This window comes from Squalius cephalus, assembly GCF_949319135.1.
Source record: "Squalius cephalus genome assembly, chromosome: 17".
NCBI classification, from domain to species: Eukaryota; Metazoa; Chordata; class Actinopteri; order Cypriniformes; family Leuciscidae; genus Squalius; species Squalius cephalus.
This window is the reverse complement of record NC_137138.1, coordinates 10,683,172-10,707,024: the sequence shown is the minus strand read 5'-3', so window position 1 is coordinate 10,707,024 and position 23,853 is coordinate 10,683,172. Positions and strand designations below refer to the sequence as shown.

At 37.4% G+C, this 23,853-nt stretch overlaps 3 protein-coding genes across 5 annotated transcripts; all 3 read left to right on the top strand.

Moving 5' to 3' along the window:
• The first annotated feature begins 237 nt into the window (after positions 1–237).
• LOC307144284 (BOS complex subunit ncln) lies at positions 238–10,422 on the top strand. 3 transcript variants are annotated; one of them, XM_079846542.1, is made up of 16 exons: positions 238–356; positions 1,786–1,969; positions 2,939–3,129; positions 3,304–3,448; positions 4,227–4,324; positions 4,437–4,514; positions 5,722–5,825; positions 5,996–6,084; positions 6,910–7,049; positions 7,163–7,341; positions 7,911–7,998; positions 8,112–8,150; positions 8,453–8,625; positions 8,908–8,961; positions 9,970–10,048; positions 10,178–10,422. In XM_079846542.1, the coding sequence occupies exons 2-16, from the start codon at positions 1,813–1,815 to the stop codon at positions 10,232–10,234; spliced, it is 1,671 nt and encodes a 556-aa protein (XP_079702668.1). In that variant the 5' UTR covers positions 238–356; positions 1,786–1,812; the 3' UTR covers positions 10,235–10,422. The 3 variants fall into 3 exon arrangements, 1 of the variants encoding a protein (XP_079702668.1); XR_013818716.1 differs by having other exon boundaries at positions 267–356; positions 8,453–8,593; XR_013818717.1 differs by having other exon boundaries at positions 267–356; positions 8,453–8,694; positions 10,178–10,416.
• A 1,910-nt stretch (positions 10,423–12,332) lies between these two features.
• Positions 12,333–15,084, top strand: LOC307144285 (uncharacterized protein). Its single transcript, XM_079846543.1, has 5 exons — positions 12,333–12,527; positions 13,638–13,755; positions 13,894–14,047; positions 14,346–14,480; positions 14,787–15,084. The coding sequence occupies exons 1-5, from the start codon at positions 12,405–12,407 to the stop codon at positions 14,878–14,880; spliced, it is 624 nt and encodes a 207-aa protein (XP_079702669.1). The 5' UTR covers positions 12,333–12,404; the 3' UTR covers positions 14,881–15,084.
• Positions 15,085–15,902: 818 nt separating this feature from the next.
• Positions 15,903–21,936, top strand: myorg (myogenesis regulating glycosidase). Its single transcript, XM_079846794.1, has 3 exons — positions 15,903–15,989; positions 18,483–18,979; positions 19,690–21,936. Exons 2-3 carry the CDS (start codon positions 18,717–18,719, stop codon positions 21,482–21,484), a joined length of 2,058 nt encoding a protein of 685 aa, XP_079702920.1. The 5' UTR covers positions 15,903–15,989; positions 18,483–18,716; the 3' UTR covers positions 21,485–21,936.
• Positions 21,937–23,853: the final 1,917 nt, after the last annotated feature.

The window sequence follows — 23,853 nt, the reverse complement described above, 5'->3', positions numbered from 1 at the left end:
ATATTTATATATATATATATATATATAAATAATGAGTAGATCTGTCCAAACTTTTGACTGGCTTTTCCCCCCTGTATTTAGCCATGTTTCTTCCAATTTTGGGGTTCAGACTTAAGTGACATACAGAGTATATTGTAACAACTGGGAAGAGGGGTTTGTAAATGTTGTAGGTTGTCTGGGATTGGAGGGGAGGACTGATAATCTTATCTTTATCCCGTCTGGGCCATATGGTACACTAGGCTTACCTGAGGGCCTCTCTAAGCCTTGGCCTCGGCCATGCTTTGGACACCACATCCTGCTCAAACCACAAGACGGATCGTTTTTTCACACTGCGGAAGATCTAACGTGGACTTTGGGTGAGTTACAATCTCAACTAGGGCCGTGTTTGGCGGCTTGGGCCTTTATATTCTGCTAATATCTAATTCTAGTACATCTGTTGTACTTTTAATTAAGGTTTACACATGGCAGCAAATCTCAAGTGCAAAGGTGGCATTGATATTCAGCAAATATTGTTAATGCTCATTACATTGTGTCCATATTCTGCATGATTACAGAAGGTATGACGCATGTATTGCGTCTTTTTGTGAAAACTGTCTTTTTGCTGTTAGATGTAGGCTACAGTATTGCAATTTTTATATGGCTGATTATATTGTAAAGGCCCAAATACTTTTTCAGACTCAGCCGACCCATGGGCTGCCAATATAAAATAATTTTCATTTAAAATAGCTTATCTAAAAAATAAATTGTGTTACAGTTAAATTTGTTTTATACACGTTTAATTTTTTTTTAAGTAGTTAGAAATATATAAAGTCTTACAAATAAAGGTTCTTTATTGGCATTTGGAGAACTGATATTTCTAGTCCTTGATTCTGACTGGGCAATGTTTTTTATCCCTATGACCAAGTAAACTGTTCTCAATTGATATTGTTTATTGAAGCTTACTGTATTATGTAGAAGAGTATTGTGTGAGAGAGATTGAGTGATGGAGTGTATTACCTGCATTCAGATGTAGGATTTTCCTTAAGGTCAGTCCTATATGTTCATAAAAAAAATAAAAATCAGTTTTGGTTTTCCCGTGCCATGACACTGACAGCGCTAGTCAAAGCATTTGACAGTTGTTCCGTGTTCACAACAAGTTTCAGTCTTTTCAATGAAAAAAAAATCTTCGCTGCTGAGTGACTCACTCATAAAGAAAGTCTTTGTCATAACAATGTAATTCTGTTGCTGGTCAGGGACTATTTTTTAACCGCTATTTTTTTCCAGCGGAAGGAAGCCTTTCAGTGATTTTACTTCATGAAAGTTGCATTATAAATATTTTTTTGGCTTTAATGGTATTGTATGGTAACCGTTTTATAAAAACAATATAGTACTCAATGTTTGTGCTGTATCATGAATAAGTGACATCTGAAGGGGGTTGCAGGCACGACGCTATAGCACAGCCTCTCGTACCTTATTGCTGACCTATGGAGAACCGCTAACATCCATTGGAAACTTTCGATTGCACAAAAGGTTCTTTGGATTCTTAAAATGTTCTAAACACTAAGAAAAAAATGCGTTCTTTTAAAATCTGTTCACTGAAAGTTTCTTTGGAGAACCAAAAAGATTCTCTATGGCACCAGTGTGGAAACCCCCTTTTGGAACCTTTATTTTTAAGAGTGTATTAGTAATTTTTGTATATTTTTTTTATTATAAATGTGTCTATGGACCTCCTGTAATGTGTGTTCACACACTTGGGAAAAAAAGGTTTATTATTGTTTTTAATATTCCATCTTGCATTTTTCATAGACGTGTTGGTTCTTTGGGCGAACTCAGATGTGGGGTATCAACATGACTCTCAGAACCTCTAAAGTGGCGGCACTGCTGCTGCTGTCAGTGCATCTCCTACATGCATCTGCCCTGCCCGCAGCATCCTCCTATGGGTTCAACGCCTACAGGATGCAGCAATACAACTTACATCAGGACAAACATGGTAACACACAACAGTTTAAAAGGATAGTTCACCAAAAAAATGAAAATTCCGTTATCATTTACTCACACTCAAGCCGTTCCAAACATGCCGTGAATTATTCTTTTAAGTCTACAAGTCAAGCACAATGCATTATGGGAAACAGGCAGCATGCTACTTAAAACATAGCCTTGATATCCTTTTAAAGTTCCCCTACTATGCTTTTTAAAGGTTCCTAATTATGTTTTGGCCTCCTTCAGTAGGTTTACATGCATCCAAGGTCAAACAACTTTAATTTTCTCATAATATACATTGCAGCATCCTCTCCTTTTCCTCTGATTGGTTAGACGGCCCAGCCTAGTTTAGGGTTCCTCAGCACTTGATACACAGTGATACGAACAGTAACGATTGGTTTTACTGTATCAATTTGAGCCTAAATTCTCATCCTTTGGAAGTGCATGCAAAGTGGATTTGATTTTGCAGCGCAGAAAACACCATCTTCTCGACAACACAAACCAAACTCTTCAAGGCCTCAGCTACAACTATTGTTTGAGGGCGGGTCAAAGTAGATGTTTTTGGCGGGCATCCAATGAAGACCATAGGCTGGCATTATGCAAATTTGTTACAAACCTACATAGGTTTGTGCAGGAAGTAATACTGGAATTACTGATGATGACTCATTTCAGGCAGTTCAGAATCGGTTCTTTCTTTTGGGAGACAATAACTTTCAAAGTCATGCACTTTGATCTTTGAAATTTTGCAAGCCTTAAACATTCACAAACATCTATATAACATGGTAATATCTGAAAAAGCATAATAGAGACACTTAAAAAAGATGCCATACCACAGAATTTGACTTAAATTCTGAATTCCTTACTGATGTAGTGAGACTTGAAACGCACCACTGGAAATTCTCTTTTTCTGATTTAATTAAGAATGCACACACTCATGTCACATGATCATGACATTTAGACTCTGAACTTTGACCCTCAGGTTGCCGTGGAGCTATTGTGGTGGCAGAGGCACGATCGGCTGCGGACACGATTCTGACTCGCCGCTGTGTGATCATGAAGCTGCCTGATTTCACCACAGAGCGCTACTTAGAGGCCAAAAATCAGAATGCAGCAGCGGTTTTGATACTGCTACCCCAAAATCTCTCGTCTGTACCAGAGGATATAGTGCAGGTCATTCAGGAACATTTTTGCACAATTACGCTTGATATATTGCTGCTGATTCATTGTTTCTTCCAGTAACTGTAGGTTATTTGTGATTAGCGAAGGAAGCCGATTACATTAGATACCCCTCAATTCCCCAACCTGGTTAGCTAAAGGTCAGAAAATTTCCCCAACCATCTCTAGGGCTTCATGGTGGCGGAATCTCAGGTCCTGCAGAAGGAGACACTCATGCCTGTGTATGTGGTCCCAGAGGATGACCAGCTGCTCTGTATGTATGAAGAAGTCAGTCAGGCTGCAGCAACAAAGTCTGCTTCTGTGCTAGTGAGAGGTGAGAGGGAACTGCAGAGTGCCAGCAGACATAAAAATTACTAAATAACCTTTCGGCTGTAAAAAGCTGAAGACACTCAAATGTACACTGCCAGGCCAAAAAGAAAAAGTCGTTGTCTGGATTTAAATAGGCAAATACTTAAGAGTCTATGACTGGATCATTATTGCTACAGTTCTTCTAACCCTAACTGATGGAGTGTGTAGCTTTTCATTTCTTAAACAACCATGTAGGAAGACAAATCGTGGCCATATTCCATGATGTCAAAGCCAAGATTCATCAGGCTCAAATTGTGAAAGAACGGTTGGGAGGGAGCATGAAGAATCATTTCCACACATGAATTGGCACCTCTGAGTCCAGACCTTAAATTCATAGAAAGTCTTTGGGATGTGCTGGAGGAGACTTTACAGAGTGCTCGACTCTTGCATTGTCAATACAAGATCTTGACCAAAAATTGTTGCACCTCTTGATGGAAATAACATCACAACATTTATTTCCAATTTCTGTTCAAGATCTTTTATTGACTATGCAAGAGTCGAGTACTCTGTAAAGTCTACTCTAGCACATCCCAAAGACTTTCAATAAATTTAAGTTACTTTATTAGTTAGGTTAAAATGGTGTAATCCAAATAAATGGAATTTATATGCAATTCAAATACATAAATCTTAAAAAATGTAGGCCTAAATATTTTTGCATGTACTAATTGCTATTCGTAAATATTCATGAAAGCGAATTTACTGTAAATGTTAAGCCATGTGAATCAACTTTCGCTCTTTTTCAGTTCTCCGTAGTATCATCACCGCCACTGCCTTCCAAATATTAGTGAGCAACAACTCCCCCATCAAGCCTATTACTGATACCACCATCATTACTTTAGAGGTGAGAATGGCAGCTGGCCACACACAACAACTCTGTCCTTTTCTGTACAACGTAAAAGTGTTCAGCTATAATTAAACCTGTCAGTCAAGTGGATTTATTGCTTCATTTCAAGGGAGTACTTCCTGGAGCTGGAGAAGACCCACCCACCATTGTAATTACTGCCCATTATGACACGTTTGGTCTTGCTCCCGTAAGTCACCCTCATTAATTTCCACACACATATACACTGGAAGATCAAGATCGAAGGAACCTTTTTTCATTGTATATTAATATATGATTAATCATTTTTTGGTCACATAATACATCACACTCCCCTCAAACATGATTCCAAATGATTTATGCATGTTGTCAATTGGCATGGTTCACTTGCTGTGGGAACTGACCTTTACTCAAACACTTCGGACAGAAATTAACATATTCATATAACCGGCATCTCAAAGCCCCACCAATGAAAATTGTATTGAATTATTGTGTTGGGAACTGACAAATGGTTGTAACTTGTAATTCAGAACTTCCAAATCTCTTTTCATTATGTAAAAGTGGTGCCAGTGAATCAAAAGCATGCACCACAACCAGTCCAATTCCCAAAAGAATGAGTCTTATGAGTTTTCCCTTTTAAGTAAATCAAAAATATGCACCGCAACCAGTCTAATTCCCCAAATAATGAATCTTATGAGCCAGAAACGTCATGATTTTTAGAGATATTAATCATGCAGTAAATTGTAAGTCGTGTGTTTGATTCACTAAAAAGAACCCGTTCATAAGATTCATAAGTATCAGTTCATGCATTCCCAGCCGTGGGAATCAAACCCATCACCTTGGCATTGCTAGCGCCATGCTCTACTGTTTGAGCTACGGGAATGTTTTTGATTTGCTAAAAAGTACAGGCTCATAAGAGTAATTTGTTTGAGAATCTCTAAAAAATTATAAAGTTTGTGTAAACACACCTTCAAATGTTAAAGGAACCACTAAGGAAACAGAATATTCAACAGGAACCAAAATTGAAATATGGATTGTTAAATTCCATATGATTCCCATAATTGAATTTATGTTTTGATAAAGACCTACACTTTTGAGTTATGTACCTATAATAATGCTGTGGTAATCTTGTAATCACAGCAAAGCATTTCATTACCACTGCTTTTTACGGGTTCAGATGGTAAAATGTTCCCACTGGTAATGAGTTTTACAGTCACCACCTGGCAGATCACTTCCATTGGCGCTTTATACATCGAAAACAATGTTGGCTGTATGCTTAGCATATCATTGATACTTTATCTCTCCTTTGGCCAAAATATATTTTTTTGAAATTGTATTTACTGAAGGGCATTTATTTACCCATTTTAGTGTGTATTATGAAATTGTATGTGTGAGTGATTTGTGTATGTGTGCTGTAGGGGCTGGCGTATGGTGCGGATTCTAATGGAAGTGGTGTCACCATTCTTCTCGAGCTGGTTCGACTCTTTCATCACCTCTACAGTGATCCACGAAACCAGGCTCCGTTAGTTCACTCTGTATTTTACCACCTAATAATATTTTTGTTTGGAAAATAATTAAAAAACTGGCTACATTAACACAGTAGTTTATAAATGTGTAGATCAACTGATTCCTTTTCTTTCTTTTTATCTTTTATGCATTTAAATTTTGCATCACATTTCCAAAATCTTTTAGATACCACCTCTTATTCTCCCTGACTGGTGGTGGTAAATATAATTTCCTTGGCACCAAGCGTTGGCTGGAGGAAAATATGGACCATGCAGGTAAGCAAATTAATGCTAATATGTATTCTTTACACACATTTTACTCTCCAATCAAAACTCTTAAAAATAAAGATTCTTTATTGGCATCTATGGTATTATGAAGAACCTTTAACATCCATGGAAACTTTCCTTAGCACAAAAATTTCTTTATAGTAGAAAATGGTTGTTCAGCCAGCAGATTATATAAAATGTTCTTCATATTAAGAAGAAAATGGTTATTTTAAGAACTATTCACTTTTTTATTGGAGAACCCAAAACGGTTCTTCTATGGTATCGCTGTGAAAAAAACAACAACTTTTGGAATCTTTATTTTTAAGAGTGTAAAAAGTATGAGCCTTCATACTATATAAAACATGATATACAGTATAGTCACACTTTAGATTAGGATCCAATTCTCACTATTAACTACAACTTTTGCCTCAAGAAACTCCTAATTACTGCTTATTAATAGTTAGTAATGTAGTTGTTAAGTTTAGGGATTGGGTAGGATTAAGGGATGTAGAATATGGTCATGCAGAATAAGGCATTAATATGTGCTTTATAAGTACTAAAAACAGCCAATATTCTAGTAATATGCATGCTAATAAGAAACTAGTCAATAGTGAGAATTTGACCTAACATATATTTTAATTTTTGTTTCTTGAATCTGATTTCAAAAAGATTTTATGTTTCCTTTATGACAAGGAATACAATTATATCTTATTCAGTTTGCCATCATAACTATTGCCTGATAATATCACACTATTGTCAGTATTGTCAATCCAAGCAAGAGGTATTTAAACAGAAGAATCTTGACAGCATTCATTTTTTTATAACTCTATGCAGAATCCAGCCTTTTGCATGACAATGTGGCATTCGTTGTATGTCTGGACTCTCTTGGCACCGGAGATGAGCTTTTCCTACACGTTTCACGGCCACCTAAGCCTGGAACGCCTCAGTACAGCTTCATTCAGCAGCTAGAGCAGGTTAAGTTGAATTATGCATGAAGTGGAAGTCAGTCTATGTTCAATGAAAAAAAAAAACTTTGGTGATTGGCAATTGACCCTCTTGTACATCTTTTCCCTTTCTGTGTTTACAGATAATCTCTGCCAGGTTCCCCTGGGTGAGATTTGGTACAGTCCATAAGAAGATCAACCTGCAGGAGACCAACGTGGCTTGGGAGCATGAGCGCTATGGGATGAAACATATCCCAGGATTCACTCTGTCGCATATTGAGAACCCTAAATCAGAGCTGAGAGGATCTATCCTGGACACCATGTGAGAAAAATCTACCAAATTTTTCCAAAGTTAAAGTTCTGTAAGCAAATTCCATTCTGGAACGTCTGCCAGATGGAGCCAGTGAATTAGCCACGTCCACTCTTTTCAAAAACCACCCCACAAAGAAACCCACAGCTTCTTGCACAACAAACTAAAAACTGACACCTGCTTATGAAGCTGAATATGTTGTAAACCTGAATGATTCACTCCAACTACCACTCAGCTTCCTGCTTCCCATATATTGGCTGCCTTTTGAATGTGCAAAATAATTGACAGGTGGAAAGAGCCTCAAAGTCTTTTGATTGGCTGAACAAAGTTTGGCCTGCAGTCACTTTTTGTCAGTGACATCTGTCAGGTTAGATGAATATTTTCCAGTACCATTCCACAAAAACAATCTCTTTCAGGACCTTTAAATCATTTTTTATCCTTGAAACCAGTGTGAATCAAGTTTCCTATCCAATTGTTTTGGACTACATGAAATGCAACTCTGTTAAAGCAGACATTTCAGACTGCATTTTAAAATGACAGATGCACCATTTCTCATCTCACAGTTTTTCTTGTATATTTAGGGCACAGGTGGACATCAGGAAGCTCAAGCGGAACGCCGTTATAGTTGCTGAGTCCTTGGCAAGATTCATGTACAATCTTTCAGACAAGGTGAGGCAAACGTTTGGAGGGTCTCGCCAAATTTAACCTTGAAAGCACATACAGACCACTTTTGTCTTTGTTTACACTTTTCATTAATATATATCATCTTTTTTGTGCTGTAGGGCTCTGCTAAGGACATGCAGGTTTTCAAGGGCAGTTTGGTAATCATTTTTTTCTGCTCTGTTTTTTATTTTATCAGGCTTAATCCAGCTAAAACTTAGCCAAAAAAAACTGTATTGTGGTACAATTTCGATACACTACCATTTAAAAATTTGGAAGTTTGAAATGAGTCTCTTATGCTCTCCAAAGCTGCATTTATATGGTCAAAATACAGTGAAAACTGTCAAAATTATTACAATTTTTCTATTTTGACATATTTTAAAGTGAAATTTATTCCGTTAAAGGCAAAGCTGAAATTTCATCAAGATGAAGGTTCATCAAGTAACCTTTATGTGCTATGTAGGATATTCAAGACAGCCATTTGTCTTCATTGATGAGCATGATGACGTCTGTTCCCCGAGCTGTCCAGTTGCTGGACAGAGAACCAGGACAACTGCTCCTGATCAGCAGCCTGGAGCAGGAGTTCAAACACTATCTAAAGCAGGTCCATAGACACACGTTCCACCTGGACAGAAGGTACACACAGACACAATATTTCACCTCATCAATGGCCTGAAGCAAGACTTCAAAAGACTTCTGTAGCAGGTTTACAGATGCATTTTGTACTAGAGTTGCAAATACGCATACACTCACAGAGACAGAATTCATATTTTTATCTTGCCAGTAGCAAAAAAGTTCAAACAATGTTTACCAACACACTTTCTGCAAAAAAGCAAAACTACAGCTCACACCCACCCAAACACAGACACACACTAGTAGATACAGACATAGTAAGCTTGTTTTGTCTGACTTTTATAGGGATCCTGAAATCACATTCTTTGATCAAATGAGCCAACCAATGATGATGTACAGGTGAGTAAGTCTTGTGATTGGTTGGTTGTGATTGGTCCTGAGATGAAACAGAATTAACAACCCTTTTCAATTTAGAGATGTGATGCATTTCCAAATGAAATGTTATATTCAGCTAGTAAAAGAGGTTTGGATGAATTTTATCCATTGAGAATTGATGGTCTGTAAATGAAAGATGGTTGCAAGGGAGGAGTTGAAACATCAAAGGCGGGGCGGAAGTTACTACCTTTAAATGAAAGATTATGTATACCAAAATTACAGACGCAATTTGCACCAATGATTACAACTGTCGGTGCGTCTGAAATTGTATACTGTCTGAGTATTACAATTGAATTTAAACTTACTTCACGACCTTTAAAAAAGTACGTTCTATACTGTTACTGCCACGTGACCAGCCAGTGTCAGTTGCGTCGCTTCACTGCCATTCATAAATCCTCTCCCGTGGCCTCATGGGACAGTAAAGTGTCCATCGAATGCACACTTCAGAATCTCGGCGGAAGTAGGTCATTCAGGGACTTTTCACCTTCTATTTTTCGAATACTATGTATTCAGACATACTACACTTTAGGCGTCCTGTTTTTCGTATTCTTTACAGTAGGGAAGTTTTCGATTACAGACGCTGTGCATAAATATATATTAATTAAGTAAATAGTGTTTAAATCCCTGTAAAAAGTGTTAAAATAGACCTTAATTCCCTTGGATTCAGACCCAGGGGTTTATTAGTTTATTTTCAATTGGTTACTTTAGTTTTAGTAGTTTCAGTTTTCTACTTTCAGTGTATTATATTTATTTATTTATTAATTTTAGTTTAATAATACACTAAGTATTAAAAACTAAAACTAAAATTAATGCATGGTAATTTTTTCCTTTATTTTAGTAAGGTTTGGAGTCATTTTTAAAAATGTTTCAGTAACAGTAGTTTTAATTTTAGTAAGCGAAAATGTTTTCAGTCAGTATCATTTTTAACACCAATCCTTGATCTTTTATAATTGTTTTTATTTTATTTTTTAGGGTGAAGCCGGCCGCCTTTGACCTGTTTTTGGGTGGCTGTATAGCTGGATACCTTGGAATAGTCTATTACGCAATCCAGGTGAGCCGTGGGTGATGTATACCAAACTAGAGACCTGAGGTCGGCTAAAACTGAATATCTATCAGTAATCTCAATCTGTAATCCCAGTGGTTTCCTTCATTTGTTTTGATCATTGCTTTTTGTTTGCAGAACTTTGGGATTATCTACACAAAACTGAAAGCAACCATGAAAGCCAAGCATCAATAAACTGGACTAGACACATCAAAGAATCAGTGCAGAGAAGTCTGCAGCATGGCCAATGTATTCCTGTGAGGACTGAAAACTTGAAAACTTGAATTTAAAGTGGCTACCTTGTGTTTAATAATTCCCTTGGCAGGATTCTGTTTTTTTTTTTTTTTTTTTTCTATTAAAGATCACCCCTCTCTTTTAGAATCAGCTACTTTCTGGAATCCTTCTGGAACTACACTTTATGTTTACACTGACTAAATTAGATTGCCCCATGCAAATGCGATATGTCGGGAGTAGAACGGAACTCATGGATAAATCATGAGTCACTTTAAAAAGGAACCTGACGCCAAGTAAGAGTGAGCGGATCTGTTGAATGTGGTCACCTACATGTAGTGGAAGGAATTATGGTCACTGAACACCTATATGAGAGAGAAGATTACGAACACCAGTCGATAATGTTTCAAAGATAAATATTACTGTGTTTTGTTAAACAAACAACAAAAAGTAAGTTGGAGCTTAATGATACACAAATATAATTAGGATATATCTCCATTTGAGGGATTATTTAAAAAGTAGACCTGGACAGAAACCTCCCTTCAAACCCATTTTGTGTCAATAATTATGAGTGGAACGTTTTTCCCTGTGGAACTATTTGAGTAACCTGAAAGCTGTCCTTTGCATAATAGGTTGCTGAAAGACATATTTGATTTACTTGTGTTGGCACAGACAAGGAGGATTTTTTGTGTGTGTGTGTGTGTGTGTGTGTGTGTGGTGCTGACAGGGACTGTGGATAAGTGCCAGTTTTGCTCAGTTAAATGATGACTGTCTTGATTATCTCGTATGAATGAAGAACTCCTTTCATTCATATAGGATTACACATTAATTACTGTCATCTACAATATTGTAGCTACAATGACATGAGCAGATTGCCCTAATGTATCATAGAGTTATTCTCTAATGTGGAGTCTAATGTCAGAACATTAGCATTCTGAAGTTATGGCATAGTGGTATGATTCATTCACAGAGAAAGGAAAATGTACTAATGTTCAAATTCTTAAGTGAAGTCATTTTAAAGACAAATTAATACTTTTATTCAGCAAGGATGCATTAAATTGATCAAAAGTGACCGTAAAGACATTTATAATGTTACAAAAGATTTCTAATTCAAACTAATTTTTCAAAACAAACTTTCTTTTCATCAAATAATACATTTATCACGGTTTCCAGAAAAATATTAAGCAGCACAACTGTTTGCAACACTGATAATGAGAAGAAATCTTTCTTGAGCAGCAAATCAGTATATCAGAATGATTTCTGAAGGATCATGTGACACTAAAGACTGGAGTAATGATGCTGAAAATACAGCTTTTACATTTTTTGATAGATTTTTTTTATATTTTGAAAAATTGCAATATTATTTCACAATATCACAATTTTTAGCAAAATGTATGAAATGCTAAATAAATTATATATTCTGTAGATTTCTTTTTTAAAATTTAGAATCAACATTTTTAGTTATTTTTATTCTTATAATCAGTACTAAAAGTATCACTCTGCCCCTATTCTTTCCAGCTCAATTTCGGGCATTTGTCCAGACCGATAAACAGATCTCTCCTCACCTGTTTAACTCTCAGTTTGGCCCAGCTGAACAGGGGCCACAAAAGACACACAGGATCTAAGGCTTGAATTATTGATCACTGGCCGAGGGGGAAATGAAAACAATGGCAGCTCAATCCTGGTGACAGACGGATGCCTATGCAGATTATCCAATTGCCAGCTCTCTTTTTCTCTCTTCAGTGGAGCGTCTAATACAGAACCGGGCCAGAATACCAGAATAACATCCCATATGATTGCTTCAGATGTGCTTTGTGTGTACTACAATTTCAAATGTGATTGTAACCTTTAGTCTGATCTCAAAGCAATCCAGTGGCATCCAAGGGGCAGAGTGATACATTTTGTTATCAACTTTATGTAGTTTCAAACCTATAGAGTATGAGTAAACGATGACAACGTTTTCTCTTTTGAGGCAACTTTTTTGAATACTTTTCATGGAAAGATGAAAGGATTTAGGGTACAGGAAGAGGTGCTTGACTGCACAAGAGCAGAGGTGCTGTAGAAAGGGAGGGGGTGAGGTCTGGTTGACCGCAGTCAAGGAGCTGCAGACACACTCTTACTGTACACAGAGGAAATGGGTCCTCAACTACACTTCAGCAGCACCTACTCAGAGGAGTTCAGTTACCCAGCTCGGGTCAAACCCACCCGGCCCAGGCCGTCCTCTGCATATCGCAGGAACAATCCTCATCCACGGCCGGTAAGAGCTTCCTGGACAATTATAGCACGATCGCCAGCATAAATGAACGTTTCTTCTGTGGTCTCATTTTAAAACTTTTCAGTGGTATTTTTATTTGCCAAGTCAGGAAAAAAAAAATCATACTTTTTTTTATGTTTTTGAAAGAAGTGACTTTTGCTCACCATTGCTGCATTTATCTGATCAAAAATGCAGTAAAAAACTGTGATTTTGAGAAATATTATTGCAATTTAAAAGTTTTCTATTTTAATAAAAATTGAATTTATTTCTGTGATGATAAAGCTGAATTTTCAGCAGCCATGTTTCCAGTCTTCAGTGTCACATGATCCTTCTAATATAGTTCTAATATGCTGATTTGGAGCTCAATAAATATTTCTTATTATTATCACAGTTGAAAACAATTTTGCTGCTTAATATTTTTATTTTCATGATGAATAAAAGTTCAAAAGAACAGCATTCATTTAAAATAAAATAAACTTTCACAGCATCATAAATGTCTTTACGGTCACTTTTGATCAGTTTAATGTCTGCATTAAATTTTTTTTTATTTTTTTTATCAGATTAGAGAAGTTATCAATCTTAAAATTCAGATCACATCAGATATGTGTGATAAGCATTTACACCTTATTCTTTTTTTTGTTAAGTCTCTAACCACAAGAAAATTGAGAATCAAGCACTGGTGTGCTACATTAATTATTTACTTGAATTTTATATGGATTTTGTGTGGTGTTTGTTTGCATTCTCTTGATTTGCACTATTTTATTGCTGGCGTGTTTTAGCTGAATGAGCAAAACAATTGGGTTAAAATGCAGTATTGAGGTAAGAAATGTGCTGTAAACAACAGCCAACATTTTTCAATTAACTGACCTGACAAATCATTAATAATTCACCAGGCCTGGGAACATTGTAGCCGCTTGATTCTGCAAAACAAACCTACATGTACAGGCTTTGTACAGGAGGCTCCGATTACACTGTTTCCAAACCACTGAACAGGGATCAGAGGTTGGGATCGACTCTCACTATGTTAGCAAAACAATCTAACCTCTTCGGGATCAGTGTTACAGGCTATTAAGTGCCACTTAGGATTGGTTTCTGAATCCCTTTGCCACCCAGGACTTCCTGATGCCAAGAATGCTGCAGACAGGATATGGCTCAAGGAAACACTTTCAGATGACGGCTCCTCCAACCTCTTTTCTACCTCCAGTCAGACACATATCTATCCAGTATCCAGGTATACCAATGCATTCTGTGTCAGCTGAGGTTGAGCAAATCAGTGTAGTATATCAGCTGCACAGCACCAGCTTCAGACTAATATATAAAATATATTTGTATATATTATAACTGAAAAAATATTATCATTGCCCTCAAGACGAGCAGACAGGACACCAACCAACTATGCAGAGCTCATCGCAAAGTGACTCCAAACCACCTGAGGTCTCCTCTGCAGTTTGTACACTGCCACCTGCTGCCTGGCTTATCAAACCACAACAAACCAACTTTGCTCATGCAACAAACACACAAGGGTAAAACTTTTGCAATCATATTTCATATGCATGGGCATTGCATAAATAGTTTTAGTTTAACTTAAATGCTATTTCATGACTTTACTTTATGCATCTGAATAAACAAGATATTACCCTGTATTGCAGCAGTGTGTCTTTAAAAGTAAAATGCAATCCAATGCATTGCATACCTGATATGTGTGTTTTCTCTGAATAATATACTATCAATTTCTGAACTGATCATGCTATGATTTTTTCCTCAAATACGTTATCTTCATATCTTGCATACGGCTTAGGGTAATTTCTTCTTTGTATTCAGGAAATATTCAGACACAGATCGTATCAGATCGGCTTGGAATCAACAGATGGACATCATGCCATCTTTAAAACCCTTCAAACACCAGGTTACCCATCATCACAGAAGACCACGCTCAAAGTCCACTGCTGATTGCAGGTATTTTATTCCCATATATATATATATATATATATATATATATATATATATATATATATATATATGTATGTGTGTGTGTGTATGTATATATATATTACATAAGTACACGCACACACACACACACACACACACACACTGATCTGATATAGGCCATTCAGACATATAATTCAATGTAATCTTGAAAATTGTAATTTAATCTTTCATTCTGCTAAACTGTAATGTGTTTCAGCATAAACATGGCTCAGTTGTCAATGCATTTGAATGTCTGAGATTATCCTTCTTAAATCTAGATGTTTTGGTTTGCAGTGAAGGACACAGCTGTTTCCATGTGGTGAAGCCATATAAAGTTGGACACTACATCATCCACCCAGAGTTTGTTTCCGAAGCTAAGCACTACTAAAAGCCAGTGTTTGTGCATTTTTTATAATGTTTTTTCTCTCTCGCAGTTTGATAATGTCATTTTACAGTGTATTATTGAGGTACGTTATGTGTTTGGAGATCCTGCCTGGTAAAATATGCTTGGGTGCAACTTCATTCAAATGACTGTAAAATGTATTTTTGGATGTTGTGCATTACCATGACAAATAAACTACGTTTATGATGTGCCCACTAAGTGTGTTATTTTTGCTTTACAAACATTACCACGGTAACCGTAGTTTGCATACAATGTAAATTCGACAATTCAAGCTTGAACTTTAATCATTTAGCAGACCATTTGATGTTTGCCATTTGTTGTTTGTCGGAATTGTTGTTTTTATATGCTGCAAACTGGATTGGGTCACAGAGAATTTCGTTGTGACTCGTTACAATGACAATAAAGAAGACACTTTTATCTAAAGCGACTTACAAGTGAGGTTAGCATTCAAGCCAACAATAGTGCTGTGAGTGTGACCCCAGTCTTTTTTAAATAGATAGGCCTATGTAGAATGGTAAGTTTTAGTATTAAAGTAATGAGCCGTTTCTTGAGTTAGGCAGGTCATTCTACCTCCTTGGATCAGTTAAGATTTTTTTAGTTTTTTTGGGGCCAATTCTAGTGGTAGGCTAGTGGTAGAAAACTCTTTTTCATAAAATAGGCAAAATGTTGTACACAATATGCAAATCAAAGGATGATCCACATATTAATATAAAGCAGTGTTTTAATTTTAAAGTAGTAGCCTAGTTGTAGTAACTGGTATTTGGCGGGATTTGTTTTGTAGTTTTTTTGTAAGAGATTGACAGAAGGTAAGCGTTGTTTTCTATGGTAGATTAATAAAAACAAACACTCACAAATTATGACTGTTGTTTTTTCTCAAACAACTATGTTCAGCGGCTGACAGCCAGACAAAAGCAAATCACAATATTCACACTTTCTCACTCGCTGAGTAAAACTCAATTTCCCAGAGTTGCAGAGTTTGTGTGAACAGCGAGTCGCCCAATAAACTCCTCCCATAACAAGACACGGAGTTCAGCGTCTTGAATCGTTCGTGAAAGGAAACAGCATACGAAACCTTCAGTAGCCTACTCAAGCTGGTAAGTATGCTATATCATGTAAATAGAAATGTTTAGGCATTTAAATAGCAAATTCGTCCTGTCACCCGACGAATTTAGGTCCTGCGTGTGTTTTAGAGTCGACACCCCTTTGCCTGATAAATCGACCATTGACTGTCTTGTTGTTTCACATGTACCCTTATGTGATACAATACCGAACTGTTTTGTTAAAACGTTTTATTTATTTATTTTTTATTATTTTTATTTTTTGCCGTTTTCCTATAATAATGTGACCATTTAAGGAGTTTTAGACCTATTTCAATGTTGTTGTAGTGGCTACTATGTCTTAGAACTTGTTACACTTTGACCCATGTAATTTCTGCGTGCTAGATCTCATATTTCCTGAGTTATTAAAACGAGCATGCAAATATCTTTAACAGCTCAACCAATATTATTCATGTTGTTTCTAGTGCTGTGGCTATTTTAGTGAAAGTTGACTTATATACAATCTGATACAACTCTCTGACCTATTTATATGTCCATGTATGTACATTCAGCGCTCTGTTTGAGTCTTTATTTGGAATAAATTAAGGGTGCTGCAAAGAGATCGAAGAACCCGTTTTTTTTAAGCCGCATGTTGCCGCATGTTCTGAATAAGAGAAATGTTGTTTATTTGAGTGCTGTGTGAGAGTACACGATTGCTTCATCCCTCCAATGGTTTCTTGTCAAGATAGACTTCTGCAACACTGTGTCACAATTCATTGGTGTTTAACCATTAGCCTACGTTTAATCATGTGCCATGGCAAAGTATCCTTTTTAAACATTTCTATTTGTTGTCAAATATTCACTGTTGTTTTTTCAGTCAAGCAAGATCTTTTGCAAGATCTTCTTTCATTTAGGGAAGAACTGAAGTGACTGTTGTCAGAGAATCACATGCCTCTTGTTACCAGTGAACATGTGCATAATCAGCAGTTCTGAACAGAGCAGAACAGTCCTTTCTAGAAGCAAAAATCAAGCTACAATTTTCTTTTCCAAAAATATTTTTTTTCCAAAAATAATTCGATTTACAACAACGTGTACACTTTGCAAGACATACCTACCATGATTATAATTCTGTATAATCATATGAATTTTTTATTTAATTTCGAGAATATTTTAAATGATATTTTATAAGTGTTGATATTATTTTTGATGTTTTAGAAGTTTTGTGCTGTCACATCTTCCAATTTCATCCCCGTTAAAACGTTGCTACAGCTTATACTAGTCTAGCCACTAGTCATTCTAGGCCACTAGGCAACCTACTTGTTGATTTTAAATTAGAAATGCAAAATTGATGATATTTGCGTCGTGTAGATGTTATCGTGCATGATTCTTTCATGTAATTTTTAATCAAAACTGCTTATTTTGGTGCAGTTCTCTGCAACTTCTTTCTGGTGACGTATGCAGGACTTAGTCCGCTAAACCCGTGCCCCTGCAAGCACACGTTCATCTGCCTCCACTTTTTATTGCAGTGCCCACATACCAAAATCCAATCAACAACCGATACAAAGCACCAAGTCCCTGTCCCACATTTTTTCTTTTTTGATAATCAGATATACGTCACAATATGGAAGAAAAGATCTGACACTACTTCCATTTCATTGGGCCTGCACACCCCTGCTACCCACAAACATAAAAAGCGATCTGCCAATCAGATCAACTTAAAGTTAATCTTACCATGGAAATGTTCATAGCAAAAGGCTCAAAAGTGACAGCCCACTTCCATAAATCATTGCAAAAAACATTGAGTCAGTCTCCTTACACCATCACACAACTATATAAACTTCAAATATATAATGCATTATATTTATTATCAATAATTTATAGAGAATAACTTGGGATTTGATTTGGCTTCATCATTCACAGTGCTTCATGGGATACGTATAGTATAATTTCATGATTAGAAGTACAACCTTTTTATTTCTCAAATGTTGTGATTCTTATCGTTGATTTAATTCAAATTTAGTGACTATTGACAAAATGAGACGCTTCCAGAATGAAGGCCCCTGAAAAAGAGTGCAGTCACTGTTGCGCTTTATTAGTGTGTTGTACATATCCCTCAAAAACAGAATGCGAGACCGTCTGAATTAGCAGTGCAGCTCTTCTAGGTCTTTCTTCAGTAGAAAACATAGTCCGTTAACTGTGCTTTTCATTTGAACCAAGTGTGTCTGGTGGCACTTAGCCAGTCTCAAAATTCTGCAGGTGTGGTGTTGCATACTGCAGACCCGGAGGCCCTTGTGTTGTCCTCTGGTGCAGTCAATTCACACACTGCCACAGCGAGAAACCTTGGCAGCATGAATAAACTGCTTTTGTTTATGCCTTTACCTCCCAATAGACCAATTCAGGGCGATATCAAAGCTAAAACTATAGTGTTTTCTGAATACTTAATACTGGAGTTTGTACTGTGATTCCTACATCTGCATGACAAGTAGATTTCTGTTTGGACTTTGTTTCAACCTTTTACATTGACACTCTTTGCCACTCCTTTCCCCTTAGGCTCATAAAGGATAAAGAACAAGAGGAAAATGCTACAAGGAAAAATGGATGCAAGACTCCATTTTGCACATATTTAGCAAGATATCCACTTTGGTTATCTCCGCTTCAGTTTCTCACATAAGTCTACCAAATGATATCTATTTTAGTGCATATAACATTTAAGCCTTGAGGTTATCAATTAAACTTCATCTATACAACGTTTTAACTGTGAATTGATAAAAACTAAGACTCAGAATGTACCAAGTAGTACCAGGAGGCGCAGGAGGAACGATCACGGAAGGTGTGCCCATCAAGAAGATGAACAAGGACAGTCGGCCTCTGGTCGGGGCTGGAGTTATTGGTGTGGTTCTAGTGATTGCAGCAGTGACTGCATGGTGTTACTATATTGCCTCCCTACGTAAAGCTGACCTGCTGAAGACAGAATTGCTTGATCTCAATAAGGATGGATTTCTCATCCGCAACCAGGCTGGGGGGATTGTCTTGAAGATGGGCTTCAGGTCAGTATGGACATGGTGCTTATATTCTTCTGATGCCATAAAAAATCTTCACAGTGAGAAATGTTGTAGTCCAGTCAGTGGTTCTCAACTGGTGGGTTGTGACCCAAAATGTTCTGATAGCAGACACAAGTAAAATGGGTCATTGACATGTATTTAAGAGTGTCCATTAAGTCTTAAAAAAAAATTTTTTTAAAACACGCGTGCCAAGTTGACACGACATTCCTGCTGGTTTCATATGGGTTTGAAAAATGTTTATACCATTTTTAAAAATGTAATTTAATGACTCAAAACAAACATGTTCTGTCAAGTAAAAAGTAATAACATATTTTTTAACAACTTCAATGCATGAAATCATTTTTTTCAAAAGATTTTAAATATATTTTGCAAGCAATTTTTCATATATTTTTGTATACATTAATTAAAAAAAAAAAAAAAACATGTCATTGATCAAATACAAACAATACATGTAATAAACAATACATTTATACAAATAATGCAAAATTTTATTGGACATTTTGTTGGTATTTTGTATGATAAATGATTTATTTTATTTTGGGTCATCTCTGTACACTGTACAATCAGAACCAGTTGCGAATCAGTTTATTGATAACTAAATTCAGTATACATTCTTTGTAATAACATCTTTCTTTTTTTTAATAACGTGACAAATATGAACCTAAAGGAAATTGATTTATGCTTGCTGATTTCAGGTCTGGTACACTTGATCTCGACTCCTGCTCAAAGGAGGATGTGATCCTTCGCTGCTCTCGTTCGTTTGCTGGCAAGGTGAACTTCTTCATTATGACAGTGAAGCCAAAGGAGACAGTGGTGTGTTACCGTGTGCGTTGGGAAGAGTTGGAGTCGGATCGGCCAGTGGAACATGCCATGTCCTACAATGAATCATACTGGTATGGTGGTGCTGAGACTGCGGTTCAGCATTGGCCTATTGCCATCTCGGGTCAGCAGGCAGCCAAACCTTTTGTCACCAGTGACGTGTACTCCAATCGCCATGACTTTGGTGGCATCCTGGAACGCTACTGGCTCTCATCCAATGCAACTGCCATTAAGATCAATGACTCTGTGCCTTTCCACCTGGGATGGAATGATACAGAGAAAACCATGTACTTCCAGGCACGGTATCAGGACAGTCCGTACAAACCTGCACCTGGAAGACCTCCCTATGCTGAACTTAGTTACAGAGTCTGCGTGGGCCCAGATGTGACCTCCATCCACAAGGTCATGGTTCGCCGATACTTCCCCAAACCTAACAAAGTTCCCGCCAAAGAAATGTTCCGGCACCCAATATGGTCGACCTGGGCTTTACACAAGACTAACATCACCCAGGAAAAATTTTTAACTTATGCAGAGAACATACGCAAATATGGTTTTAACTGTAGCCACTTAGAACTTGATGATCGTTACTCCAGTCAGTATGGGGAGTTTGAGTTTGACACACACAAGTTCCCAAATGCTTCTGCCATGTTTCAAAAGCTCAAGGCAGATGGCATCCTAGTATCCCTGTGGACACATCCCTTTGTGAATTATGATTCGGCTAATTTTGGGACATGTGTACAGAAAGGCCTGTTCGTGATGGAGCCGACAGGCCAACTTCCTGCCTTGGTTAAGTGGTGGAATGGCATTGGTGGAATCCTGGATTTTACCAATCCAGAAGCTCGCAACTGGTTCACGGCACAGCTTCGCTCTTTACGCCACAAATACGCCATTTCCTCCTTCAAGTTGGATGCAGGTGAGACCAACTACTTGCCCTGGCAGTTCAGAACCCGAGCCCACCTCCCTGACCCAAGCACCTTCACTCGCCGTTACACCGAAATGGCCATCCCTTTCAACGAGCGTGCTGAGCTCCGGTCTGGCTACGGCTCTCAGAACATCTCCTGTTTCTTCCGTCCGATCGACCGGGACTCCGTGTGGGGCTATGAACTTGGCCTGAAGTCCCTGATCCCAACCGTCCTTACCATCAGCATCCTGGGCTACCAGTTCATCTTGCCAGACATGATTGGAGGCAATGCCTATCCTAACCGTACAGATGGAAACGGCAAGCTACCAGACCGTGAGCTCTATATTCGGTGGCTGGAGCTGTCTGCTTTCATGCCCTCCATGCAGTTCTCCATTCCCCCATGGGAGTACGATGATGAGGTGGTGGCTATCGCTCAACGGTTCACTGAGCTACACGAGACACTTGTGGCTCCCAGGGTCATAGAACTGGCTGGAGAAGTTCTCGACACTGGGGACCCCATAATTCGCCCATTATGGTGGATTGCCACCAGTGATGAAACAGCTTATAGAGTTGACTCACAGTTTCTGATAGGAGATGACCTGATGGTGGCACCAGTCCTGGAGCCGGGCAAGCAAGAAAGGGATATCTACTTACCAGCCGGACGCTGGAAAAGTTACAAAGGAGAACGATATGACAACAAAGAGCCAATACATCTAACAGATTATCCAGTTGATCTTGATGAAATTGCTTACTTTGAATGGGTTCAGTGAGACTTAAGGGAAGCATCTGGAGTTTCGAGCATGTCTTCCATTTAAAGTGTTTGAAGTTGATTTTTCTTTTCAGGGAATTAGCTAAAGTTATTTTTCCAGGGTTTAAATTCTACAATGTAAAAGAGGACAATTTAAGAAGCAAGGTCCCAGTTGCACATTTATGATTCTTCATCAGCTTGGATATGATCGTTAAGCACCATTAGTTAAACATGCATTACATATCTGAGGCTAATGTCTTAATACGTGCCTTGCATTTAAACAGTGAATGTCTTCAAAAGACCGGCACAAAACCTTAAAGGAATGAAGCATTGATATGCATGTGGCCAAATATGAACCAATTTTAAGGATGTTAAGGATTTATTGAGGGGCTGTGACGGGTAATTTTGCACAATGTATGCTTCATGTTCTCTCATCTGCATTTTTAAAAAGGGAAACTTATGCACAAAAGCCTTCATCTTACAAGGCGTACTTTGAATTACTTTCTAATGTTGTCCGCAGAGCGAATCAATTGATTTCTCTGAAATGTACGATTTTGCAAACGCATATATAACATTAATGTATGGCTTTTTAACCGCAAGCAATCCCAATTCTGCAATATATATATATATATATATAATATGATATATATATATATATATATAATATGATGAGTTCAGATGCAAAAGCCTCTAAGTGCCATCTGAAATTTTCTTCTAGAATGATCATTTTTATCAAGCTCGTATATTTAAGTTCAGTAATTTTACTTAAATGGCAATGAAAATTACCTATTGTCATTTAAGTGAAATTACTTAAATATATGAGCTTGATAAAAATGATAATTCTAGAAGAAAATTTCAGATGGCACTTAGAGGCTTTTGCATCTGAACTCTTCATACACTACAGTAAACTTAGGCTGTGCATGATTTTTTTGCACATAATCTGCCATACTAATAATCACATTAGAATTATGTATGAGTAATGGGTGTCTGTGGCTGCTTTGGAAATGGCCAGCAGTCTTTTTTTTGCTCTACTGCTATACTTACTATTTTATCATGTAGTGCCAAATACATCACCAACAGGCCTTGGTCAAGCATTACTCCATTACTACCACATTTACACAAAAGTTTCCTGCCGCATAATTTACAGAAGTTAGTTTTCCTGTTTATATTAAATTGAAAGTGTGCTGCTCATCTTGTTCTGATTATGTTGTGCTGACAATTTTTTGTTTTGCAATAATGGCACAATGCTAATAGCTTAGTCAGTTAATCTTTATCAGATTATATTTTTTGCTGCGCAAGGGTCACCTTTGTGTTTGTTGTGTTTGTTTAACGCTCTTCCAGCATGCCGGCAATCGACTCGCACCGCAAGCTTTCTCTAATCTACGACCTTCAAGCTTATTTTTAGCTCTTCCCACACAACTGCAAAAGCGCACTCATACACTCCGGTGAAACGATGAATCTGCCAAGCAATGTGTCTGATCTAAAAGACGCTGCAGAGGACGTAGACATGTGGCAGCTGCCTTTCTAGAACTTGTGTACCTCAAATAACAGTTTAGAGTGTTGCTTCATGGTATTTTAATAACTTACTTGTAGAGAGATGTCTTCTGTTTTGGGTAATTTTCTTCGCTGGGACTATGTTCTTGTGGATTCTACCCTGAAGACATCTTGTTGATAGACCCCTGACAGTGTGGGCCCCTGGTTGACCCAGTCAGACTGTAGACTGCTGATGTTACAGAAACTCACCAGAGCAAAACCACTGTCAGCTTTCATCAGACTGGAATTGAATGCTTTTTTTTTTTTTTTGTAAAAACAGATTGTATGAACATATACATTTCCAGAAGCAAAGATGCTTTGTTTGTACATCTCATAGACTGTGTGTGTGTGTGTGTGTGTGTGTGTGTGTGTGACTAATACACTAATGTTTTATTTTATTTTTAAACATGTTAGTGAATGAAACTATTTATTCATTTTGTGCATATACATTTGTGTTGTTTAAACCAGTCCTTATTTGAGTTCAGGCATGTGTGTTTCAGGCATGACTGGGCAGAATTTACATTTTATTTTGAGTTTCATATGTCCCGGTAAAGCCATGCTAAATGTAATCATCTCTCAGAATTTGTTTTAATTTTTTGACCAGCTGCCCTGAAAGTATTGTTCTCCAGAGTGTCACAGGAGGGCAGTGTTCACCTGCTTTTCTAGTCCTCCACTTTAAGCTTGTGAAGTGTGTTGGCATGACAAGAAAATCCTGTACTTTTATTTCAGTATTTTTTTCTGAATTAGGCTGATATTGAAGTAAAATGGTACCATTAAACTTTTGACCTCTCTCAAGAGTTATGAGTTATTAATTGTACTTTCTCCTCTGCATTAATTGTACTGCCCCACAAATTGTAC